The sequence below is a fragment of the Gracilinanus agilis genome, chromosome 4, assembly GCF_016433145.1.
Source record: "Gracilinanus agilis isolate LMUSP501 chromosome 4, AgileGrace, whole genome shotgun sequence".
NCBI lineage: Eukaryota > Metazoa > Chordata > Mammalia > Didelphimorphia > Didelphidae > Gracilinanus > Gracilinanus agilis.
This window is the reverse complement of record NC_058133.1, coordinates 186,043,722-186,071,310: the sequence shown is the minus strand read 5'-3', so window position 1 is coordinate 186,071,310 and position 27,589 is coordinate 186,043,722. Positions and strand designations below refer to the sequence as shown.

General features: G+C 38.2%; 1 protein-coding gene across 1 annotated transcript in view; it reads right to left on the bottom strand.

Moving 5' to 3' along the window:
* The window catches only part of CA10 (carbonic anhydrase 10), a 696,068-nt gene that overhangs the window by 17,521 nt on the left and 650,958 nt on the right, over positions 1–27,589 (bottom strand). Inside the window, exon 6 of the mRNA XM_044676329.1 lies at positions 23,358–23,430. Within this exon, the coding sequence (XP_044532264.1) occupies positions 23,358–23,430 (73 nt within the window). The remainder of the gene's footprint in view (positions 1–23,357; positions 23,431–27,589) is intronic.

The window sequence follows — 27,589 nt, the reverse complement described above, 5'->3', positions numbered from 1 at the left end:
CAACTGCTTGAACACATGGGTTGATGCAGACATGATTGGGGATGTAGACTTGAAATGACCACACCAATGCAACTATCAATAATATGGATATGTCTTGATTGATGACACATGTTAAAACCAGTGGAAATGTGCATATGGTGGGGTTGAAGGGGGGTGAAGGGGAAAGTAAAAACAAGAATCATGTAACCATGGAAAAATTTTCTAAAAAATAAAATATTAAAAAAAAACCCTTACCTTCCATCTTAGAATCAATATTGTGTATTGGTTCTCAGGTAAGAGTGGTAAGGGTGGGCAATGGGGGTTAAGTGACTTGCCCAGGATCACACTGCTGGGAAGTGTCTGAGGTCTGATTTGAACCGAGGACCTCCCATCTCTAGGCCTGGCTACCCAGCTGACTCTAATAAAACTTATTTTAAATGAAATAAGCAAAATTCTATTTCTCATCTAGTATTATGTTCTTGTACAGTCACATTCTCTTTTTCAGACAGCTTTGTTCCAAATGAAAATGTACTCAGCAGGTTCCTTGAATTCTCAGAGTGAATGACCCAAGCCACTTTAATGCTTTGCTGATGACTTGCTTCCCAAGACTCAATTTAGTGGGAAATGTTAAGCAGGTCAGTTTCTGCAGACCAAGTAAGTGTCATAAGAAATAGAGTTGGAGAGCACCCAACATTATATAATACAATCATCTCATTTTACAGAGGTGGAAGATGAGGTCCACACAGGGGAATGTCTTACCTAAAGTCACACAAGTTATGAGTAACTGAGCTAGGCTTTGAGTCCTGGTCATGTTGTGCCTGGCGAGGAAATATGAGAACAATTAAAAAAATTTAGGGTGTACTGAAGGTGACAAGAGAACCAAGCAGGGTGTATGGAGGTGATGACAACAGACAGAAGACAGAGATACTTGATGCTTAATTTGCTTCTGTTTTCTCTGCCAAAGAGAATGATCTTTGGATTGGAAAGGTCAAAATTTGAATAGCTAATTGGGAATTGATGCCCAAGGTAAGTGAGGAGATAGCAAGAGAGCATCTGACTTCTGTGATGAATCCAATTCCTTGTTTCGGAGGAAACATATCCTCAGATAATGAAAGAATTGATAGATGTGAGTGCTGAGCCACTGTCAATGATATTTAAAAGAGTGGAAAATAGGCAAAGTACCACAGGACTAGAGCAAGGCAAATGTTTTCCTGATTTTCAAAAAAGGGAAGAGAATCAAATCTAAAAATTATAGGACAATGAGGTTGATTGGCAAAATTCTAAAATGTATTCTTAAAGAGAAGGTTACTGAACACATATAAAAGAAAGAGGTGATCATAAAAAGCATGGTTTCATCAAAAAGAGATTTTGCTATATTAACCTTGTTTCCTTTTTTGACATGAGTACTGAATGTTACAGCTCTGGTTCATTTAGGTTTTAGAGAAGCATATGATTAAGAATCTCCTAGTATTCTTATGGAAAGGAAAGGTGTAGTCTAAGTAATAGTATAATCAGATGTATTCAGAGTTAGTTGAATGAGTGAACTCAAGAGTAGTCATTAATGGTTCATTGTCAGCTTGGAAGGAGTTCTCTTTGTGCAGTGCCCCAGGGAGCTGTGCTTGTCCCTGTGCTGTTTAATACATTAAAAAAATAAATTATTTGGATAGACATGTGGATGGCAATTTGCTGATGACACAAAGCTGAGAGGGACAGCTAACACAGGGGATGGCAATTAGGATCCAAAGATATCTTAACTGCATAGAACATTATTGGACCTTATCTACTGAGATGACGCTTTATAAAAGGTAAAGTTAAGATAAAAAAAAAAACCCTTTACAAATTCAAACATAATGAAGGTATCCATGATTGTTTGAAAAAGAGATAGAGTTTTTTGTAGTCTGCAAACTCAATATGAGTCAGCAGTGTGATGTGGTTGCCAAAAATGCTAATATGATTTGGAGCAGCCTTAAGAGAGAGATAGTTTTGAGGAATGAGGTGATAGTCTGTCTATGACTTGTTTGCTAAGTGGAGGGAGGCGATGGACAAAGGAAACACTATTTTGGAATATAAAATTTTACTTTAAAACCTTACCAAGAAGAATGATAGATGATTATAAGCAGGAATGCCTTCTTAAAGTAGAGGAAAAGCCAGTAAGACCAGCTGAAAGAATATTTGGCAATAGATCCAGCTAAATGAAGTCATTTCCTTCCAAGAGAAATGGAAGGAAAGCAAATAGAAGAAAAATAGGAAAGATTTATAAACAATTACTATAATGAACTGTTTTCAACACCAATGGCAGTGAAAATATTATTCTTAGGCCTTAGGTACCACAGTCCTAGACTTGCTTATAAGAAGGTAAACACAGCAATAAAAGTAACAAAATTATGGAAAGCAACTAGATTGGATTAAGTCTAGATAGAGAAGATTTACGCTAGAGAAGATATAATTGTGAAAGTGCTTTAAAATTTATATGTGTAATTTGGGAAGATAATTGAGGCATGGACAAATGCTAAAATTTGTCATTTACAATGGCAAAAATATCTACAACCTATAATCTCTCATCAATATGAAATCATTATTTGGGCATCTATACTAGAAGAGAGAGCAACCACTATGAAACTATTAGAAAGGTATAGGTAGGATTTTGCAAGTGGTATTCAACCACATCTTTACCATTTTTAATGGACTGCAAGATGTGGAGAATATAGGCACCCAATATGCTTATTGTTTGTTAAATACAAAAAAATTATTTAATTCAGTAGAGAAAAATGCTAACTCGATGGTTCTTTTCTAACAAGTAATCTCCCAACCACATATCAAAATTATTCAAGATAGCTAGAAAGGCATAGTTGTTGCTGAGTCATTTTCAGTTGTGTCCGATTCTTCATGGCCCCATTTGGAGTTTTCTTGGCAAAGATACTGGAGTGTTTTACCATGTCCTTCTTCAAGCCCATTTTATAGATGAGGAAACTTGAGGAAAACAAAGTTAAGTGAATTGCCCAGTGTCACACAGAGAATAAGTGTGTGAGTACACTTTTATCTTCCTGACTCCAGACCATCACTCTATCAACCTTACCACCCAGTTGCCCATAACACTAGGAATAACCCTATTCTATGACTCTATGATCATCAACATCAGGTGATATAGGAGACGAATAGGGAGATGCATGTTTGCCAGAAGTGACTGTCCCAGTGATAGGAGAGATCCAGCACTGAGTCCAAACTGAAGCAGAGTCTATGTGGATGGTAAGGTCCAACAATTGCTTATGCTTTGGGATGATAGATGTGCTGGTTGCACTGAGACTTGGAATATTGGAATTTTGTAACCTTTCTAAAGAGTTTGGCCTGGCCAATCACACAGGAAAGACCAAGCAGTTGAAGAACGTCTAATTCTCAGATTATGACATGCATTCGAATGTCCAACCAACAGAGACAATCCATTAGTATCTCTATCTAGGTCAGACAATGAGTTGGGCCTAGAATTAAATAGGAAGAAGAATCAGGCTAAATTGCCTTCCAGAAATGGAAAAGCCCCTTCAACATCTCTATACTTTCCAAGGAAACAAAGACCCATCTTGCATGGCAGCAAGACAAAGAATATAATGCAGCCTGCTTTCTTCCTCCTATACAACTCTGAGTTCAATAATATTAAGAGCTAACATTTTTATAGCACTTTAAGTTTTTTTTTTAAAACCAAACAACCCTTAACTTCTGTCTTAGAATCAATACTAAGTATAAATTCTAAGGCAAAAGAGCAGTAAGAGCTAGGCAATGGAGGTTAAGTGACTTGTTCAGGGTCATACAGCTAGGAAGTATCTGAGACCAGATTTGAGTGAAGGACCTCTTGTCTCTAGGACTGACTCTCAGCCCATTGAACCACCTAGCTTCCCCCAGCAGGAATTCCTTTTAAGGTGTGGGTTTAATCAGATGGTCTTTGAGGTCCTTTCCAACCCTGACATTTGGTGAGTCTTCAAATCTAAGTTTTCCATCAGGGAAGGCAGAGACTTTTTTCCCCCTTACTTACATTTGTATCTTTGGCACTTAATGCAGTGCCTGGAATATAGTAAGCAATTAATAAATTCTTGTTGTTTTCTCATAACCTGTCTTAAGCTGTTCTGGAATGCATTTCTTCTTCTCCTCCACCTCAGCAAGTCCCTTTCTTTCTTCAAGATGCAGCTGAAGTACCCCCTTACAAATGAACCTCTTCTTACCCCACTGGAATGTGGTACCCACAAAAGGTCTGTGATTTGCCAGGTAAGCTATGTTCCTTCCAAAGGAAGGGAAAGTGTGTTCTCCAAACATGGGAAGTGCAGCCTTTTCTCCTGTGCTGCTCCCATCTCTTAGGTAAGCAATGTGAGTAACACAGGTAAATAGAAGAATACACCAGCTGCCTTCGTGAAAAGGTTCCCATAACCATATCAAATATCTCTAGAACCATCCTTTTTTATGCTCCAGATACAAGCACCACATTATTCCAGCTACGCAGGCTTGTTAACGTGAGGTCAGGCCTGGATGAACCAAGCTGATTTTGGCTCTTGTAATTGTCTGTCTAAGTTTTCATTGTGTCATTTGGGGGGTTTAATGAGGCTTGAACTTAAGCTGTTTTAGGTCTGAAGTCTAACACATTGAATAAGAAGGGGAAGCATTCTGCATAATTTTATTAAAAGGTCAATGTGATTTGTTTAACTGAGCTTGCATTAGATGCACATTGGTTACTCTAGCATGGGACTAATCTTTTATTTCATTTTGTCTGGGCAGGAGGAGGAAGAATGAAGGACATATCAGATGGGTTTTTTGGAGCAAAGAGAAAAAGGATTTTTCCTGGGATATGAAATACCCATAAGATGAAGATTTGAGGAGCAGGAATGTGTGGAGGAAAGGGCAGGTTCTTGAAGAAAGCCCACTTTTTTTCTCTTTGGAGTGTTAGTGGTTAAGTTTGTTGAAGGTATCTTTATGCTGAGATTCCTCAAGGATAGTACTTCTCTTGAGTTCAGTGTATAGATATAATTATTTTGAATCTCTAAAACTACATTACCCAAATAATTCTAACTATACATCAGTGTGGGGAGAGGTATTTACTTAAAAATTTCCTTGGAAAATTCCATGGAAAAACTTCCATTTCATAAATGGGAATGCTCTTTCTAGTTATGAAAATTGCAGCTCATACTTCTTTTCTTATCCTCTGAGACCTTTGTCTGTGTCAATGAATCATTGATGGTGTCTTCATATCAATCATGGCTCAACAGGAAGGACACTAGATTTGCAGCTGGATTCAAGTCCCAGACCTTCCATTTACTATGTGTGACCTTGGGTAAGTTCCTTAATGCCTCTGTACCTCAGTTTCTTCATGTTTAAAATGAAGGGATTGGACTGGATGACCTCTAAGGTCCTTTTCAACTCTCTTTTGAAGTTTCATTCCCCATTAGAATGTATGCTCTTTGAGGGCAAGAACTGTTTTTACTAGTCTTATTAGTTCTAGTGCTTAGGAATCATTATCTATCGACTCTCAGACACATTCTATAGATTATCCTATAGACAGCCAGGTAGCACAGTAGGTAGAGCACAGGATCTAGAACTGGGAAGATCTGAATTCAAATTTGACTTGAGGAAATTAAAATTATTTTGTATAATTTAATAATTGATTCTATTCCATAACTGATTCTATTCTGTATTACTGAGTCATTTTGTCAAACCACTTTTACTTTCCTGGGTTAAACTTAGGAATGCAATTTTCCCTCTGAGTTAGTTTAGAGCTATAGTTGAAAGGAAAAGTTGTGATCATTCATGCTGTTAGCTCCTGGGTCATCTGTTTAACCTGATTCCATACTCCAGAAGATATATCTGCCCTTGTGCAATTAGGAGAGGTTTGATCTCCCCCAAAAGGCTAACAGACCGGGTGGTTCTGATCACCTCACCAAGGTTGCAAGAGGCATATGAGTTCCATAAAACAATTAACATCCCTTCATTGTCAGTGGGACGTGATTAGCCACACCTGAATGCCAACTCACTTTTTTTCAGTATAGCCAATTGTAATGTTCCTCAAATATCCAGACCCCTTCCTTTCCTGTATGTCAATAAAGAGTGTCTTCCCAACTCCCTTCTCAACGGAGTGGCTGGGCTTAATGAGCTAGCCAGTCTGATCCAACTGTTATATTTGTCACATTTTTTTTCCCTAAAAAAATTTTTAGCAACAACTCTAAGACAGAAGAGAGGCAAGAATTAAGCAAATAGGGTTAAGTAACTTGTTCAGGGTCACATAGCTAGGAAATGAGGCCAGATTTGAACCCGTCTTCTCCACTACAGGATGAAGCTCTATCCACTGTGCCACCCAACTGCTTCTTTTAATAAGCTGATTTTGCTAGGGAGATAAACCTCAGTTTACCTTTATTGCATTTATTCTGACAGGCTTCAGACACTTAATAACTGTGTGACTTCGGGCAATTTTTGTAATCTCTGTATACCTCAATTTTCTCATCATAAAATGATGGTAAAATGAGCACTTTCTGTCCCAAGGTTATTTTGAGGATTAGGTGTTTTGGGGGCACATTTTGTTTCTGTTGCTGCTGTTATTAAGTCATTTCAGTCTTGTCTGATTCTTTGTGACACCATATGGATTTTTTTTACAAAGATACTGGAGTAGTTTGCCATTTCCTTTTCTAGCTCACTTTACAGATGAGGAAATTGAGGCAAATGGGGTTAGGTGATTTGCCCAAGATCACACAGCTAGGAAGTCTCTGAGAAAAGATTTGAAATCATGAAGAAAATGAGGAATTTGAACATTAATGTCTTTTCCTTTCAACTGCTAACATTCTTTGTTCCTCCCACCCCTAAAAGGCTTTTTTAAATTCTGAGAAGGCAAGCTCCTGATTGTTAATTGTTTATTATTGCTAGCATATTCGTTTGCAGACAAATTAATGATGGTTGGCTCATTTAAAAAAAACAACAAAAAACTAAGATATGTATATTCTTCATATTACATTGTGGCCTCTTGTCTAATCAGTGTGTAAAGTACATTTATTCTCGGTTCAGAGGACTTAGTACATAATTTCCCCTGATTATAGAGGTCTATCATTACTGGAGTTTTGCTTTTACGAGCCACTGTTAGTCACATCTATGATTTGTTTGAGACTGAGTTCTTGGTCACATGTATCATCTCCAATTATAATATTGTTCCTGCAGGAAAACTAGATGTATTTGACAAAGGATTTTCAGGAACAATTTGTAGCAAATAATAATTTATGTTTAGGTGGTGTTTTATATTCTATAAAGTGATTTCCTTACAACAACTTGTGAGGCAGAGTAGCACAATAGTAACAAAAATGGGGACAATTATGCTTTTAGTACTAGGCAGTGGGGAGTAGGGGCTAGAGAGTCGGCCTCTGAGTCAGGAAGAAGTGGGGATAGGACCTTATCTGTGATTTCCTTTGTATACAAACTGCCTCTATCATAGTGGGTTGGTACCATCTCTGTAACTTTGAGCTGTTCAGTGTTGCCTAGAGTATTGAGAAGTAAAACTTAACCAGGGATTTGAGAGGTGGTATTTAAATCCAAGTTTTCTTAATGAATGGTAGAAGTTGGTAGAGTCAACCAATTACCCAATTCTATATAAAATGACAATATGTTATATCTGATCTGTTGACCAGGTGAGAACATTTGTCATTAAATCGATCAATTGTGATCTTTAAATTAAATGTTTAAATTTAAATTTAATCAACTTTATCAATTTGATTTAAATATTCTTTGTAATCCATTAGATGAACTGGAAGTGATGTCCAAAATGGATGTCTTGATCAAAGAAACTCAGTCATGGGTCTTCTATAAAATAGCAAGCCAATTTAGGAACCCTTGAGCTTCTAGTATTAGGCAGCAGAGAAGAGCTTCAAAAGAGTCAGGCTTCTCCTAAGAAATTTTTTTGGAGAGGAGATCTAGCCTTGGCATTGACCTTGATTTTCTCCCCCTCCAACTTACTATACACCCCCAGACCAAAGGATGACTGTGGATTTTGGACTTTTCATCAGCATCTTACTAGTGTCCTTGAATTGTCACAGAAAAAATTATACAACAGTGTATGCATTGCCAAGAGTTGAGGAAAGACTAGGCATGATGCTTGATGGCTTATTTGAGGCTCTATAGGGAGCCCAGCATAAACTTTACCCAAGGGGATATTGAAATGATCCCAGCAAAAGGACTTCTAAGAGCTGTGAGAGTTATCTACAGCCCCTGCCTCCATTCTTTACTACATATGCTCAGACTGATGTCATTTTCCCTTAGATACTATATGTCCTTACGGAAGAGTATGTCCCAGACTCTGGTTGTTGTGTTTAACTCCTCATGATCCCATTTCTTGGCAAAAATACTGGAATGCTTTCCATTTTCTTCTCCAGCTCATTCACAGATTGGAAAACTGAGTCTAAGAGACTCATCCAAGATTATATAGCTAGTGTCAGAGGAAGGATTTGAATCCTGACATTCCCAAGTCTAGCTTTCTATTTGCTATGCTTCATTGCCTTCAGTGATTGATTAATTGTATGAAGATGAGATCTTCTAAAAACAAAGATTTTCTAGCTCATGAGCTTTAATCTTAAAGCATCTCAGAGCCAGAAGATGTCCTCTAGTCCACCCACTTCTCTTTCTAGACAAGGCAGCCAAAGTCTAAAGAAGTGAATCTAAAACCTGATTCTCATCATTTTTAGCGCAGGGACTTTCCTGCTTCATGGAGTAGTTCATTCAAGGAGGTCAGGTCAATAGGGAAAGTTATAGGCATAGCAGTAATTAAAGAATGATAATCATTTTTGATCAGTGCAAAAGTGGTTGGGAATTCCCATACATACCATGAAATTCTAAATTGCAATTCTCTTGTAATTCCAAATAAAATGCCAAAGGATAGAGTAATTATTTTTTCTCTCAATGAGACCCTGAATGTAAGAAGAAAAGAATACAAATCCCGAACCCACAAATCAACTTCAATGAATTCATCTTATTAGAGCTTCAATTTAGCTTAGACTACAAGCCATTTTGTCTCTGGTTTTACATTCATATTTTCTCTCTGTCTCTCTCTGTCTCTCTCTCTCTGTCTCTCTGTCTCTATCTGTCTCTGTCTCTGTCTCTCTGTCTCTTTCTCTCTCTCTCTCGTTCTCTTCTCTGCTGCTCTGGCAGCATATAGACTTCTAGTTAACAGCTAGATAGAGTAGGGGAGGGTGTTCATCTAGGTGTGTTGAGCCTGAGCCTCTGGCTTTGGTACCTTCTCTGAGCATAGGGCATAGAATACTGATCTTGAGAGAACATGTGCAGGTCTGGAGGCAACCTTGTAGGTGCCAAAGGCCCAGACATCCGTAGGTCCAGTGCTTGGAGATGATTGATGGGAGGGAGTGTTTCTGCACTGACAGAAAGAAGGGCTCAACCTCTGTTCTGGTTTGCCAGACACAGGGATCTGGAAGAAATTGCTTAGACAGGGTAGAGCTGAGGAAAGAAAGCAAGAAAGCAAGCAAGCAAGAAAGGAAGGAAGGAGGGAGGGAAGGAAGGAAGGAAGGAAAGAAGGAAGAAAGAAAAAAGTTTACATAGTAATCTTTAAAATGATTTGATGGCTTTAAGATGCAAACTACTAAGGGAGTTTAACAACATTTATAAGTTACTGTATCCCACTTTAAGTCTTTGTTAGTGTGCATTTATGAGAGTTTTTATGTTTGTGTTTAGCATTTGTGTATGTGTATGTATGGCAAATAACTGTCGTACTTAATTCACATTGTACATTTGGTTACTCCCCTTTAAGCACTTCTTTGTAGAACTCTGGGGTAAGGGTATAAAGAGTCAAAAAACACAGAAGAAGAATTTTATCCTTCTTTTTTTTTTTAAAAAAGTCTTACCTTTCATCTTAGAATTCATACTAAGTGTTGGTTCCATGGCAGAGAGGAAAGGGCTAGGCAATTGGGATTAAGTGACTTGTCTAGGGTCACACAGCTAGGAATTGTTTGAGGTCAGATTTGAACATAGAACCTCTTCTTGATAGGCTTGGCTCTCTATCCACTGAGCCATACTTAGCTGCCCCAGCCATACCCCTCTTTAAGTGGTCAGATTCCTTTGGTACTGAACCAGGTCACAATGGAAATGGTACAGAACAGGACAGGTAGATATAGTGTAGCACCCCAACCCTCACTATTTGATCTTAGCAGTGTTCTAATTATTAGAATTTTTGAAGGGCAATTTTCCATTTATTTTACATTCTTGGTTTTGCTAGAGTATAATTTTACCCAGGAGTTCCTGACAATATGTTTTTTTCTGTATTGGTTGTGATTTAATCTTTCTCATGATTTTTATTTTGGGAATTTGCTTCTCCTATTGTCTTCTACTTAAAAAAAAACAAGTTAGCTAAATATTTATTGTTTTATTAGACTTTTTAAAGAACTAGCTTTTAGTTTTGTTGTTTTCTATAGTCTTTTTGCTTTTTATTTCCTCTACCTTTCTCATTCTGTGAGTATATCACTAAAGTAATTGCCATTAAAGGGAAATGAATAATGCATTGCATTTGGTGTTAGAAAGAGTTAGGTTGAAAATCCTGCCTTAGACACTTACTAGCTATGTAATGTTGGAAAAGTCATTTAACCTGTTTGTGCCTCTATTTACTCATCTATAAAATAAGGGAATTGGTCTTTAAGGGTCAATAATGTTCTGTTTAGCACTAAATCTATGCACAGAGAAGGTCTGTTGGATTTTATACACTTAAATTGTATTGTTCTTTCAAAATAGTTGCCATAGTTTTTCCAAGAGTGATAGGCAACCTCTTTTGAAAGTCTGAGAAAAAACATGAGAAGTTGCTGAGGAGGTTCATCATAACCTAGCACGTTCTTCAAAAGAAGACTAAAAAGCCTGAGGACCAAAAGAGGGCACTTCTGACAAAGACATTTGAAGAGACTCTTACTGAGTCACAAGAGCTGACCATGATAAGCTTTTAGTCATCTTCCTTTGTTTCACTCATAAAGATTTATCAGAAACACAGCAAAACCACCTTCATTTTGGATTTGGGATTGTCAGTCATTAGATTTTCATTTAGAAGAGACTTAGAGGATCATTAGGCCACTGATTGAATCGGTTTTGACTTGGCATGCTCCATAAAGTAAAACAGTCCAAGTAAGAGTGAGGTTGGGCAGTGAGGTGGCACAATGGACAGAGCACTGGACTTGGAATCAGGAAGATTCATCTTCATGAGTTCAAATCTGGCTTCAGACACTTACTAGCTGGGTAAGCCTGGGCAAGTCACTTAAACTTGTTTGCTTCAGTTTCCTCATCTGTGAAATGAGCTAGAAAAGGAAATGGCAAACCATTCCACTGCCTTTGCCAAGAAAACCTCAAAAATGGAGTCACAAAGAGCCAGACATGACTGAAATGACTAAACAACAACAAAATGTGAAGGAAGAATATCTAGACTATCTTTAGAAAAAGTAGCATGTTTAATATAGAAAAAAAAATGAGCCTGGACGTCAGTTTCAGGTTTTAAACTTGAAATGCCAGTCACAACTTGTGAGATATTAGGCAAACGATTTCACTTTTAGGGTGTAGAATTAAGAAGAACTTTGGAGGCTAGAGTCTAAATCCTTTATTTTACAAATGAGGAACCTAAGACACAGGGAAGCAAAATGAGTTGCCCAGGGTCACACTGTTCTTATCTGAGTCAGGATATGAACTCAGGTCTTCCTGACTTTATCTACTGTACTGCCTATAGCTGCCTAATTCTCCGAATCTCAGTTTCCCACATGAAAAAGTTGGAGATAAGTGTAGTGGCAACTCTATCAATTTAAGTAGGTTCTCTATTCCTCAGTACTTATTTATTAGTTTGTATTACTTGGTGGTTTTGAAGGTTCAGTCAAATCCCATTTTTTAAAAACAAAATACCATCACTATCTGCATGAGAAAAAAGTGACAGGTAAAGAGTTTAAATGATTTCTCTAAGCCTTTTCAATCCTGGGGGTGACTGTTATGAATTTGAATAAAAGGAAAGAAAAAGAGGAACACTGACAATATTCAAATAAAATAACATTGTTTTTGATAATATTTTTAGAAGAAAAAAACAATTTTTTAAGTTTTTGTTCTTTCAGAAAATACGTTTTGTGTGTATGTGTGTGTGTGTGTGTGTGTAGGCACAAAGTCAGTAGACTTCCATTTCAGTCTGGCTCTGATAGCTGGAGTTTAATTTGGGGCAAATTGCTTTCTCCCTCTGGGTCTTTATTTAATCTCTTATGAAACAAATGGGTTGGACCAAGTGCTCACTGAGGGCATTTTCAACTTTGGCAATTCTGTGATTCTATGATTCCTTAAAACAAAAACGTAGTGATGCCCCACAAACCACAACCTCTCCCTTTTACTTTTCATATCATTCCTTCCTAATGATTCCCTTTTCCCTCAACAAATGATTGTTTTGATTTAGACTGGCCTTCTGCACAGGCCTTCCAAGTGCTTTATCTCATCTATGCTTCTGAGTAGGTTCAGAAGTAATCTCTGCTGGACAATTACAGCCCAGAATAGCATGACGTCACTATAGAATCCATTACAGCCCATGTGCCGTAACTCTATGTAAGCCAACCAAATGAAAATCCACATCGACACAGATGGTAATTGGAAGGGCCAATATTTGCCTTATGAAAAATATTCTGTCTTACAAAGTATTCCTAATGGTACTTCCTTAACTACATGGTTCCATCACTCTATTTAAATTGTGGTTTGATTCATTAAAAAAAATTAGGGGGGTAACTGAGTGGCTCAGTGGATTGAGAGCCAGGCCTAGAGATGAGAGGTCCTGGGTTCATACCTGACTTCAGATACTTCCTCCCTGTGTGACCCTGGGCAGGTCACTTAACCCCCATTGCCTAGCCCTTACCACTCTTCTGCCTTAGAACCATTGCATAGTATTCATTCTAAGATGGAAGGTAAGGGTTAAATTTTTTAAAAAATTAGTTTATATAATTTCTTTCCCTTCAGGAAGCACATTTTTTGCATTAAAATTTTTTTTGACAAATCTCAAGCTGTGAGTCAAATAATCTCAGTTATTTAAGTATTTTTTTAACATTTTTTAGATTTCATTTTCTGCTGCTGTAAAATGAGGGAGTTGGACTAAATGACCTCTAAGAATCCTCCCAGCTTGAAATCTATTGTTTTTTGACACTATTAGAAGCAGTCAACTAGTGTAGTGGACAAATTGCTGGATCTGTAGCCAGGAAAGTCTGAGTTAAAATCCAGCCTCATATTACTTGTATGACCTTGGGCAAGTCATTTATCCCCTGTTGGACTCAGTTTCCTCCTCTGTAAAATGGACATAATAATAGGACCTACCTCCCAGGGTTGCTGGGAGGATCAGTTGAGATAATATTGTAAAACACTCTATAAATCTTAAAATGCTATTTAAAGTGCTAGTTATTATTATGATTACTATTATTATTATTATTACTGTGACTTTGTGTCCTCTTATATAACCACACAGAGTAAAAGTGAGAAGATTATTAGCCTAAGTTGTTATCATTCAGTCACTTTCAGAGGTTACTGATTCTGTGACCCTATTTGGGATTTTCTTTTTTTTTTTAAACCCTTCCCTTTCATCTTAGAAACAATACTATGGGAAAAAAAGAATCAATGCCGTGTATTGGTTTCAAGGCAGAAGAGTGGCAAGGGCTAGGCAATGGGGGTTGAGTGACTTGTCCAGGGTCACATAGTAAGAAAGTGTCTGAGGCCACATTTGAACCCAGGACCTCTCATCTCTAGGTCTGGCTCTCAATCCACTGAGGCACCCAGCTACCTCCAGTTTGGAGTTTTCTTTGCAAAGAGACTGGGGTTGTTTGCCATTTCCTTCTCCAGTTCATTTTACAGATGAGGAAACAGGGTTAAGTGGCTTGCCCAGGGTTGCATAGTTAGTATGTGTCTGAGGACAGATTTGAATTCATGAAGATGAGCTTTCCTGTTTCCAAACCTGGCAGTCTCTCCACTGCACCACCTAGCCTTCTCCTGCTCCAGGAGTAATAAAATAGGTATATTCTCATAAGATATGATTAAGAATTCATTCATTTGGTTTTGTTTTCAAAGAGCCCAAACCTTAGGCAGATCTATAAGATTTTCTGCTCCGTTTTGGGAGAATATTCCCTTAAGGAACAAGAATAAAACAGAAGGCTCTTGTTTATTTGAAATATGACTCCATCTGGAGTGATGTAAAGGCTGCCCATCCTGGAGAGGAGGATATTCTACTACACACAAAACTCTGTACATAGACATATATGCTGTCTAGGATGCCTCAGGCCTGGGTACCAGGTACTGATGATAAAATTATGCATTCTGGGAAATCCATGCTATCTCTATACCAAGGCATCTTTAGAGAACTGACTCTTGACTGCAACAGGTTGTCTCTTGTCATAAACGAATTCTTGCCTGTCTGTTCCACTTAACATTGGTCCAAATTTTCTCCATTACAAATTTCAATTCAATTCAAATGAAATTTAGTAAACTCCTATAATATCTTGATCAGGGAAACTCAGTGCTGCAGTGGATAGAATATAGAGCTTGGGGTCAGGAAGTCTTGAGTTCAAATTTGGCCTCAGATATTTAGGAGCTGGGTGACCCTGCGGAAGTCACTAAACCCTGTTTTGCTTCAGTTTCCTCATCTGTAAAATAAGCTGGAGAAGGAAAGAGCAAACCACTGTAGCATCTTTGCCAAGAAAAACCCAAATGAGGTCACAAAGAGTCAGACGCATCTGAACAATAACCACCACACCACAGACCTTATGTAGGATATGGCATTTGAACTAATTCTGGAAGGAGACAGAAATTCTTAAAAGTCCGAGTGAGAAAAGGGAGCACTCTAGGCATGGGGAAAAGGCTATGGCAAAGGCAAATTTGTTTTCAAGTCATGATATTTCTGTTTAAAATGGCACCCATTACGCTAATTCTCCACTAAGCTATAGTCTTGTGGAAGGACGGATTCAGAACAAGAGGAGTTAGGTTACACTGATTTTCCTTAAAGCTTGAAAAACCCAAGAACATTTTTTCCCCAAAAGAAGACTTAGAAAACTACAGCAAAAAATCTTCTTCTTCTTCCTTACTGATAGATATCTACTTGATAGATCGTGTACTAGATATGAAGTTGGGAAAATCTGGGTTGATAACCTGCCTCTGATACTTATTAGCTTTCTGATCACTTAACATTTTTGAACTGTAAAACAGTATTCACCATACTTCTGTTCAGTTTATTTGTTTCTGTCCTGTTCAAGTTTTTGTGACCACCATGTGAGGTTTTCTTGGCAAAGAACACTATCTGATCTGAGCAGTGGGCCATTTCCTTCTCCAGTTCATTTTATAGATGAGGAAACTGAGGCAAAAAGGTGGAGTGACTTGGTCAGGGTCACACTGCTAATAAGTCTAGGAGGCCAGATTTTAACTCAAGAAGAGGAGTGAGTCTTTCTGATTCCAAGCCCAGGGCTCTATCCACTTGGCCACCTTGCTGCCCTCACCATACCGTTAGTGCTCAGCTATTTCTCAGGATCATTGTGGGACTCAAATATCAACTTACATGTGAAGACTCACAGATATCAACATGTTATATAATGTTATTTTGCTATTATTCTCTTATTCTCATCTTGTTTAGTAGAGTTCATGTAGAAATGGCCTTGGGATAACTCACTCTTCTATATTATTTTATATTTAATATGCTATGGATAATTACATTAGCTGAGAAAACAATTGTTTTTGTGGTTGAATAAAAGAATTAGGAAGTAGGCTTGTCTCATGCAAGCTTTCTAAAAGTATTTTCCAATAGTAGACATTACTCCCATTTTTTCAGTTCAGGCTTATGGTATAATCGGTGTAGGTGACTTCTTATGAGGAAATTGGCCCTTTCCATGCAGGTTGCCACTTGCTCTGCAACTTATAGTCCTAAAGTTGCCTAAAACACTGAGGTTAAGTGATTGTCCAGTATCACACAGCCCGGCTATGTCAACAGTGGAATTTGCCCTCAAATCTTTCTAAAACTGGGCCCAGCTCTATCTACTACCTTCTATTTCCTCCTATTATTCTTATTACTAGAAGGAATTCTAGATTTGGCATTGGAAGACCTTCACTCAAACCTTCTCTCTGCCATATCCTAACTGTGTGACATTGTCCAAATGGCAAGCTCTTGGTCCTCTCCAGTTTCTCTATCTGTAAATTGAAGAGGTTTCCTTCAATGTCAGTAGATTCTGGATTTATTTTACTTCAGAGACAGATCCCCATTTAAGTATCCTTGGCTAAGGACAAGTAGAAATGGAGAAGGTGCAGCCAGGTGATAAAGTGTTGGGATGGCATCAGGAAGGCTCATCTTCCTGAATTCAAATCTGTCTTCACACACTGACTAGTTGTGTGACTCTGGGCAAGTCACTTAACCCTATTTGCCTCAGTTTCCTCATCTGTAAAATGAGCTGAAGGAAGAAATGGCAAATCACCCCAGTCTCTTTGTCAAGAAAACCCCAAATGGGGTCATTAAAAGTCAGAGATGACTGAAAAATGTCTTAAGAACAACAAGGCCTGGAGAAAGGATGGTCCATGAAGCAGGTGTGAAATAGCATATTGTTTACTGTGTATGGGCTCACTCATCCCACTGATGCTCTTATGCATATTTGTGGGAGAGTACACCTTAGGTTTTTGAGAGAAATATTTAGTAGCTCCTGTTCTCGCTGTGCTATCTTATTAAAAGCCTTCACTTTGAGTTAATTGTGCCTACTTGTTGACTCTTAAAGATAAGTGGACCAGTGGGAGCTCCTGAGCTATAATTTTAGAAGTGGGGATGCAGAGGCTATTTTTAAAACCAGAGGTAGTTGCTGCCCTTTGTGGGATCGAAACTGGGAGTTTGAGTGCAAGTTGGAGGGGTATATCCTGAGGGTACACTACATTTTTTAAACTCCAGTGGCTTTCTATTGCCTCTAGGATCAAGTACAAAATACTCTGTTTGATATTCAAAGCCCTTCATTCTTTAGCCCACTTCTACCTTTCCAAGATTCTTATATTTTACTTGCTGACACAAACTCTTCATCCAGTGATGCTGGCTATTCCTCCTGGCTATTTCATGAGTGAGACAAGCCATCTCTCAGTTCTAAGCTTTCTCTTGGGCTGTCCCCCACACCCAAACACTTCTCCTCTCCAACTACTGATCTCCCTGGCTTCCTTTAAGTCTCAGCTGACATCCATCCTTCTATGGGAAGCCACCCCAAACCCCTCTTAATTCCAGTGCCTTCCTCCTATTAATTATTATTTCCTGTTCATTATGTATAGAGCCTGCTTCATATTTATTTGGTCATATGTTGTTTCTCCCATTAGACTGTAAGGTCTTCAAGGGCTGGAACTATCTTTTGCCTCTTTCTGTATCTCCTGCAATTAGCACAGTGCCTGGCACATAGAAGGTGCTTCATAAATTTTTATGAGTCAATTGATGAAAAAGGATTGTGAAGTGCTGCCGATGTCCCACATACATTTATTGACATTCTATAGCAACATCTTCAGGTATGCCAATTGATAAATAACTGAACGGAATTAAATGACATCTCCTCTCCTCCAAATTGAAATGATGATGTTAATAGCTAGTGTTTATAAAGCACTTTGCAATTATTATTTCATTTGATCCTCATAAATGACCCTGGCACAAAAGTCCTATTTTTATCCTCATTTTACAGTTGAGGAAACTAGGAAGCAGAGGTTAAGTGACTTACTCTGGATTGTACAACCAATTAGTGTCTGAGGCTAGGTTTGAACTCAACTCCTCTTGATTCTGGATCTAGCATTCTATCCACAGAACTATAGAGCTGCTAGATGTCCAAACAAATTAAATATTTTTATATTTAATGATTTATTGTATAAGTGGCAACATGGCAAGTGCCCAGAGCAGGGCAGTGGACTTGTACCTTTCATCTCAGATAACTGCATTACTCTCACTACTTGGTAACTCATTGTTCATTCAGTCTTTTTCAATTATATTCAACTTTTTGTTACCCCATTTGCAGTTTTCTTGGCAAAGATACTAGAGTGGTTTGCCTTCTCCAATTCATTTCACTAATGAGCAAACTGAGGCAAAAAAGGGTTAAGTGACTTCTCTAAGGTCACATAACTAGTAAGTGTCTGAGGCTAGATTTGAACTCGGGAAGAGTCATCTTCCTGATTCTGGGCTTGCTGCTTTATCTACTGTCCCACCTAGCTGCCTTAACCACAATTATTGTCAGACTTCAGTATGCATGAAACCTTGGGAATATTTACTGAGAGGGAAGAAAGAGGGCTCTGGATCCTCTCATGAACAAAGAATTTCCTTAAAAATGTTTCCTTTCCTGGACATAGCAAGTGTTTTGGCCATTGATTTTTTTTAACAGTATCATTATCCCTGCTGGGCATCTACCCTGGTAATGTGAGAAAGGTTGCTGTATCACAATAGCTATAAAATGTTTTCTGTACTTTGGAGCACAAAATACCAGTTGTTTCAGGGGACCCAGTTACCTCAAACTACAAGAGGCAGGAACTGGGATGGCTTTAGTTCCTTTTGTAACAGACTCCAGATGGTGCCATGCATCACTAAGTTAGACCCCAGATACTTCTCTTTCTATTCTTCCCTGCTGCCATTAACTATGATCACACTAAAAGTATGATTAGTGCTAGGAATCTCTTACTATAACACCTTGCAATTTACAAAGTCCTCATTTGATTCTCACCCCTGCAACAGCTAGGGAAGGAATGATTATTTCCATTTGGAGAAAACCAAGGACTAGAGTATTAAAATGACCTACTCAAGACCATATGGTTGGCAAATAAGAATAGCTAGCATTTATTGAGTGTTTTAAAGTGAGAAAAATGTTTTTATAAATGTTACCTCTTCCCTGGGAGGTAGAAGTAAATATTATCCCTATTTTACAGATGAGGAACCTGAGGCTGAGAGGGCTATCCAGGTAGTAAGTGTCTGAAGTAAGATTTGAACTCAAATCTTCTTGATTCCAACTCCTGTGCTCTATCCACTGTACCATTTCTCTGTAAATGACAAAGTCAAGACTAGAAACTAGAGTTTTGGACCTGCTATCTGACACTTTTTTTTTGTTTTTAGAACAAAACAAAACAAAACAAATAATATTTTTACTAATGATTATTTATATTGGAGGCAATGCAGCAGGCCCCCAGATTTAATGACTGTTGCAGTTAAGTGTCTCTGATTAGCAGTCAGAGACACTTAACTGCAATTCATAATTGAACTTTGTATTTCCCTCAGCACCTTTGTCCAGTGCTCTATAAATGGTTAATACTTAATAAGTGCATGTCAAATGAATGACTAAATGAATGAAAATGAAAGAATTTGGTCCCCATCACAAAACCTAGTAAAAATCCTCATCCCCATCTTCTCCATCCCCATCGTGCATGAAGGCAGCTCTTGTCATGGGTGTCTGATATAAATGGAGTTAAAGCATAATGAAGGATCTTATTGAGTCTTTCATCTTTAACAGTCACACCACTTAATATTAATTACAACAGTGTTGGTGAAAAGGAAAAAACACCTAGATAACATTGACTTAGTGGCTGGCAATCTGTTAGATTATGTGTTGGAACTTTCTATGTAATTTCACGGCTTTTTGCAATCTTGAAGCTGCAAATTCACAATTATTTGAAGGCATTTTATTTAATTTGCATGCTTTTTTAATCAAAAAGTTAAAATATAATAATCTTTTATCGGAGGTTATAAAATATGCTATTTACACAAGAGGCAGAAAAAATCTCCCTCAGTTGACTATGCTTTATGTATAGTTAGAAAAGGCTGCACAGGAATACTGATTAGGGAAGAATAGTTGTTATCCTAACAGCTTAATTTTTGCTGATTAAATGGTGTCCATCTACATTGTCCTCCATAGGCTAGGCTTCTGTTCTGAAGTAGATGAGGGAGTAAAGAAGAGAAGGAGAAAGTCCTTCATGAATTCTACATATAGGCCTTGAAAACATTCACCTCCCCAATTCATTAAGGTTTACAAATAAACTATTTCCTCAGAAAGAGACGATACAATCAAGTCAAGTCAAGAAGAAATTATTAAGTTCCTTCTACGTGCCAGAGATTGTGCTACGTGCTGATCAGTAAATACAGCAGGAGCTGTAAGGTAAACCCAGAATTTTATGGTCTTAAAAACATATACATGGCTTCAGACACTTCCTACCTGTGTGACCCTGGGCAAGTCACTTCACTCCCCTTGCCTAGCACTTACTATTCAATACACAGAAAGGATTCTAAGAAAGAAGGTAAGGGTTTGAAAAGCAATAACATACACATTCCAATGAAGGTTGAATGCAGCAAGGTAAGGAAGTTGTGGGATTCAGAGTCCTGTAAGTAAACTTGATTTGGAGTAAATGACTTGGGTTCAAATATACTGGCAAATCTTTTTGTGGCTTCAGTTTCCTTATCTGTAAAATGAGGGAGTGGGACTAGATTGCTCCTAAGATTCTTTTTTACTCTAAATCTATCATATGATCCTGTTATCGAACCTTGCAATCTGGCCTTAGATTACGAGTCTTCAGTAATTCCCCCAAAATCTCTTACTATGCAACCTTCTATCGCTTAGCTTGGAAGTCTGAGTGTTGGCTGTTGATTCTGGACTATCCACTAATGGTACTGGTGCTTTTCTACCTTAGAACCTTCCACTAGTAGCCATTGCCACATTCTGTGTGAGATGAGCTGATTTGGTAAATTTGGTGGGAAATTATGGCTTTTAAGCAGAACTTGGCCATTTCCATGGGAAGAAGGCATCTTCTTCATTAAAAAAAATTGCCCTCTCTCTTAGTATCAGTTCTTTTTTTAAATTTAATTTTTATTGTCATGCAAAACACACTTCCATATTGGTCATACATAACCAAAACCTCAAAATAAAACCATTAAAAACACCAATGGGAAAGATAGTAGGCTTTGATCCACATCCATCCAATCTAATAGTTCTTTCTCTGGAGCTGGATTAGCATTCTCCATATTGTTTTTCAGGATTGTCCCAGATCATTGCATTGCTGAGAGTAGCCAAGTTTTCACAATTGATCATCGTCCAATATTGCTGTTACCGTGTACAGTGTTCTCCCAGTTCTACTTATTTCACTATGCATCAGGTCATCCATATCTTTCCAGCTTTTTCTGAGATCATCTTGTTTATTATTTCTTATAGCACAATAGAATTCCATCACCAACATGTACCACAATTTTCTCAGCCATTCCCCAATTGATGGACATCCCCTCAATTTCCACTTCTTTGCCTTTGTATCTATTCTAAGGCAGAAAAGTGGCAAGGGTAGGCAATCAGGGTTAAGTGATTTGCCCAGGGTTACACACCTGGGAAGTATCTGAGGTCAGATTTTACCTGAGGTCCTCCCAACTCCAGGCTTGGCACTCTATCCATTGTACTACTTAGCTTCCCCAAGAAGTCGCCATCTTGTCCCTTTTAACCGAGGTCAGAGATTTAGATCTGTGGCTTAGAGGTCATCTAGTTCAACTCCTCTTTGCCAAGGTCACCAGTAAATAAATGGCAGGGTTAAGATTTGAACTCAGTGTCTCTGACTACAAATTCATTTCTCCTTCTATTCCACCACACTGCCTTTGATTTATAAATTGAAAATGTTAGAGCCAGAGAGGAAAGAAGGAAAAAGCATTTATTAGGATCCTATTAAGCACTAGGCACTTTGCTTAGCACTTTATAAATATTATCTTATTTGATTCTCACAACAAACATAGGGAATAGGTGTTATTATTATCCCCACTTAAGAGTTGAAGAACCTGAGGCAAACAGAGGTAAGTGTCTTGTCCAGAATCACCCAAATAACAAATTTGAATTACAAGGCTTCTTTACTCCAGGCCCACTGCTCTATCCATTGTGTTATCTGACTATTTCTGGAAGGACCTTGTGGAGTTAAAGTTCAGGACTCTTATCCCACTCTATCACAAATTCTTGTGAGCTAAAAATGCTCTCACAAAATGACAATAATAATAATAATGGTGATAAAAAAGGGGAGGGCAGCTGGGTAGCTCAGTGTATTGAGAGCCAGGCCTGGAGATGGGAGGTCCTAGGTTCAAATCTGGCCTCAGACACTTCCCAGCTGTGTGACCCTGGGCAAGTCATTTAACCCCCATTGCCTAGCCCTTACCACTCTTCCGCTTTGGAACCAATACCTACTATTGATTCTAAGATGGAAGGTAAGGGTTTAATAACAATAATAATAATGGTGATGACAAAAACTGACATCTCTAAAACACTTTCAGGTTTTCAACACATTTTATATGCATCATCTCATTTGATCTTAACCATACCCCTGCTAAATAGGCATGGCAGATATTATTATAGGAGAAATAACATGGTACAATGAAAAGGAATTCTGGATTGGGAGTCAGAACAGTTGGAGCTCAGATATGTCACTTACTACTTGGGTGTTCTTTCTTCTAGCAGATTCTAGACACACTTGTCCCCCTCCCATCAGATATGTGCTAAATTGCAAGGCTTTCTGAACCCCCTCAGCTTCCTAGATTGTGTTTAAAACAATTACAAAAAGAAACCATTCTCCCCCTTTCCTTTGGGACCATGATATGAAGCTTCTGCCCTTTGTCTTGGGAGTATTTGGAGAGGAATGCATCTATGTACGTTCCTATGTCGAAGAGAGACCATGTAGAAATGGTGGGGAAATCTCCTCTGTATATTCTTTTTTTTTAAACCCTTGTACTTCGGTGTATTGTCTTATAGATGGAAGATTGGTAAGGGTGGGCAATGGGGGTCAAGTGACTTGCCCAGGGTCACACAGCTGGGAAGTGGCTGAGGCCGGGTTTGAACCTAGGACCTCCTGTCTCTAGGCCTGACTCTCACTCCACTGAACTACCCAGCTGCCCCCTCCTCTGTATATTCTTGAGCTAAGTTCCAAGGAAATACCTAAGAATCTCCTGAAGGATTTGTCACACTATAGGAGAGATGAAGAGACCCAGTCCCATTTCAGTCACTTGAATGTGGCTAGGCTCTGTCCATGGTACTTGACAGCCACTTCTCAAGCCTACCTGTGGTGTTTGTATATTCATCTGCAGGACCCAGAATGCTGGCCAGGCGATGTCATCCAGACAATATGTAGTCCCCCAGCTCATTACTACTCCCCAGAATAATGATGACCATTATCATTATCATAATTATCATACCAGATAGGCATAGGAGAAAACAATGCTCTGGTGACTTTTGTTCCTTCTAAGCTGCCCCTTGGCAAAATATGGTTCACCAGAGTGGCTTCTGATGGAATCAAAAGCTTACTTAACTGCAAGGGATCTTAGGAAAGGTTCTGATCCAAGTTTCTGTCTTAAGATAAGAGGACTCAAAGATTTGTTGTCATATAGGATACAAAACTGCACTTACTTTTATATGTTATTCTTGTGATGGTGTCTCTGTTGAGCATTCGATTAAGAAATGGATTTGATGAATCAGAAACCTAGGGGTGAAAAAAAAACAATACCTGAATCTATACTGTCATAAAATAAACATCAACAAAGAAAATTTAATTTGAGGTAGAGAGTAAGGGAAGAAGGATAGTCTAGGTCAGAGATGAACCCTGAATGCATCTGGTATTCATCAAAGATGAAGGAAGTAGATCTCTTCCAAGTCACAAATAAGAAAGGTAACTTATTGTTTTCAGAAATGAGCACCCATCATATCCAGTCCACTTGAAAACTAAAAGCTTACTTTATGTCATTCAATTCAGCACAATTCAATTTAACCATTTCTTATACGTCTATTACATGTAAGACTTTCAAGGATGCCAAGCTACCTACTGATGCAAAAACCTCTCTCTTTAGCATTCATTTTCCCCAAGTAAGGCTATATGCTGTGAATCATAAAATACTTGTGACTCAGAATTACAGGTGTTCCAAAAGGCAATGAGAGTGATGTAGCTACATTTTCATATTCCCTTCTGCATGACCCTTGTTTCAGACTGGCCTAACTCTTTCCTATTCTTGTTGTTCCATTTCTCACTTTTCACCCATGTATGAAAGGCACTCCCTTCCTTGACTGCAGTGAAGAGAATTCCTATGAAGGAACTGAGATTCCATTTCCTTCAAAGTATGGTTCAGTTGTTATCTCCTATATTTTATTTTTCCTGATATTCCAGCAATTATTCCTTGCTATCTCTTAATTTATACAAATTGTACTTTTTGAATATGTGTACATATTTTATTCTCTACCTGCCTCCACAAGTAGAATATAAGCTCCTTGAGGCACTATTCCATTTTTATTATTTTGGACTTTATATCCCAAATTTCTATCACAGTGTAATACATACTATCACAGATCTAGAACTGGAAGGGACCCAAGGGGAAATCTAATCTAAACCCCTTGTAATACAAATAAAGAATCTGAGGCCTGGAGAGGCTAAGTGACTTGTTTAAGCATACTCAAATTTTGTAACTTAGCAAAGTGACCCATTAGATAGAGTGGTGGGCCTGAAGTCAGGAAGACTCATTTTAGCCTCAGGCACATCACCTGTGTGACCCTGGGCAAGTCATTTCACCCTGCTTGCCTTACTTTCCTCATCTGTAAAATGAGCAGGAGAAGGAAATGGCTAACCATTCCAGTATCTTTGTCAAGAGAACACCAACTGGGATCATGAAAAGTCAGACACAACTAAAAAACAACTGAACAACAAGTTGACTAAATCCCAGGATATTGCTAATGATTCCATGCAAAAAAAATGATATCAAAATGACCTGCAAGACAAGGAAATCTAAAAAAGAGTTGTGGAATGGCTATGTAATAAGAATGGATGTAGCAGATATATGAGTCCAGTGATGCAGTGGTATCCACAAAATACCAAAAGAGCCAAAGAGGATGCTTTTGGTATGTTGGGTATATCTTCTATTTATGGAAAAGATTTATGGAAAGATGTGAGAATCACACAGGTATGAAAGGATTGTGATCTATACTTGGAGATGAAGCCACAGATCCATTGAAATATAAGCAAAATATTGTGCCAGGCACTAGGGGAGATATGAAGATGGCACTGGGCATGGTGCTTGTCTTCAAGGAGTGAGCAATTTACCTCTAAACCAGATGTGGGTCACCTTCCCTGACAACAGTACCATTAAGGGGTTTCACAGCAAAATAGACCACTCTGTTTTTTTAGATGTCAGAGGGATATTGCATTTTAAGGTTTTCATTATATGTTTTATACACTTGAATTGTGTGATATTTTCTTCTTTCTCTGGTGAACATAATAAGGCTACTGTGGCTATGGTTAGGTTTCAAGATGCTTAAATAAGAACACTGCCATTTATAGAATATCAGGAAGTCAGTTACAGAATATTTATTAATTCCATCCTAGGTGTCAGGTACCATGTAGGGGATACATAGAGGTTAAAAAACAACAGTTCCTTTTCTCAAGAAGCTCACATTCTAATGAATGATTCATCATGTAAATAACTAATGTAAATAACTAGGTATGTAGTTATTAGATAGGCAAATGAACAGCAATCTGAAATGGAAGCTATGAGAAGCTAGAGGGTCTGGTGAAGGTTTCCTACAGATTAGATCTGAGCTATATCTTGAAGGAAACCAAGGAAATTAAGAGGTGGAGGAGTGAGGGTGTAAGGTGCAAGAAGGCTAGAAAAGTAGGAAAGAGCTTGGTTATAAAAAAACTTTAAATGCCAAATAGAGGACTTTCCTGGATAATCACTTGTCAATGTAGCTCTCCTGATGTGTAAGCATCTCTCTCTTACTGCAGTTGCCTACCTGTTCTGGTTTATTAAGTTTCTAGTTGGAAGTTGTGACTCATATGCCATAAAAACAGATCTATTTTAAGGGTGGGGAATGTCACAATAATGTATCCAATAGGTAAATTTGAGTTTGGAAATTGCATTGATTACTTATGTTCCTTCTGTTTTGCTTCATAATTTTGAGGGTTTTTTTTTGGTATGGCAGCGTGGTATAATGAATAGGGGATTAGATTTTATTCAGGAAGAACTGTGTCAAAGATACTGTCTCACACTCTTATTAGTTGTGTGATCCTCTGTGCTTAAACTTTCCTGTCTCAGTTTCCTCATCTATAAAATGAGAGCATCAGACACAGTGGGCTCCAAAGTCCCTTCTAGCTCTAATCTATGGCTGTACAATGTACAGACAGTTTGGTGATGTTTGACAGAGGTAGATTTTTGCCTACCTGAGAAATGTATGAATCCAATTCTGGTTCTTTTCAGAGATATGTAAGCACAGGACCAAATGCTACCTCCCTCTGTAGGTTGACTGTCAGCTATTTAAAAGATATTTCGTGGATTACTCTCTGAACCAAAGGTTCCTAACTGATGGCTTATAAACTTGCTCTAAAATATTTTGGTAACTGTATCTTGACATAATTTATATTTTATAGTCTTGTGTATTTTATTTTATATATTTAAAAACATTATTCTGAGAAGAGGTCCATTGGTGTCACCAGACTACTAATGGGATCTATGATTAAAGGTCAAGAATTCTCTCCCAGTGCATCCTCAAGAAAGAGAGAGAAACAAAAGTGCTGTTTATGATTGGTGGTAAATGTGCTATGGCCCCACAGAGGCATTTTGGGCCACTGTATATGGAAATTTGGTCACAATTAAACTCCAGGGATGAGACATTTATGCACTGATTAAGAACAATTGAATAAATTTCAAAAGTATACAGAGATGATTTGTGGACTTTAGTGTATTGGTGCCATGCATTGGCAGAAGACTAAAAAATAAGACAGTATAAGTGAGCTTAAGTGGAGAGTTAATGGTGTGTGGAAGAGCTGCAATTATAGCCAAATTTTAGTTCCTTTGGTCACTGGGAAGGGTAGGGTGAGAAGATAGGGAGAGTGAAGCAGGAGTTAAAGGGATATTCATAAAGTCCACAGATAAGCCTATTCCTCATTTGACACCAATATTTCCAACCCTTTCTACCATCCAACTTCTGATTTAAGTTGCAAGCCATGAGCTGCTAACTTTATAGACTGAACTTTCCCCTTATCTTTCAGTCTTGTAAGGTTTGCAGTGCAGTGCACTCAGATATTGTTCTAGGAAGCAATTCCTGTGAACATGCAGCCTTACAACTCCCACCCTAACACCCTGTGAGTTGGCCACAGCTACTGAAGACCAAGAAAGGAAAGTTCTTTCCAACAAAGACCGTGGCACTGTCAAATGATTCAACAACAGAAACCGATATGATTGTTTCTTGACTGAAAACAAAAAGCATTACCATCCATTTTGCCATTGTACCCTAAGGGCCATGGAACCTTTCTATCTATCTTGTAGGTAAAACTTTCCATCTCTGTTGTTTTCCCCTTTAGAATGTGAGTTCCTTGAAGCTCTTACCTTTAGATTTGTGTCCCCAAGATTTAGTGTAATGCTTTGTACATAATGTTTCCTCATTCATTATTCTGGTTTAGATAGAAGGAGAGTGTAGTTTATGACAAATGCTACATTTCAGTGTATTCCTATTTGTTTTTTCCTCCTTAGAAAAATATCTTACTTTAGGGGTACAACCTACTATTTGCTTTTACTATTGCTCGCACAAATGGGTTCTGTTGGTTCCAAAAGTATCTCGCCAGGCTTTTGACTTCTCATCATGTATCCTGAGAACATCTA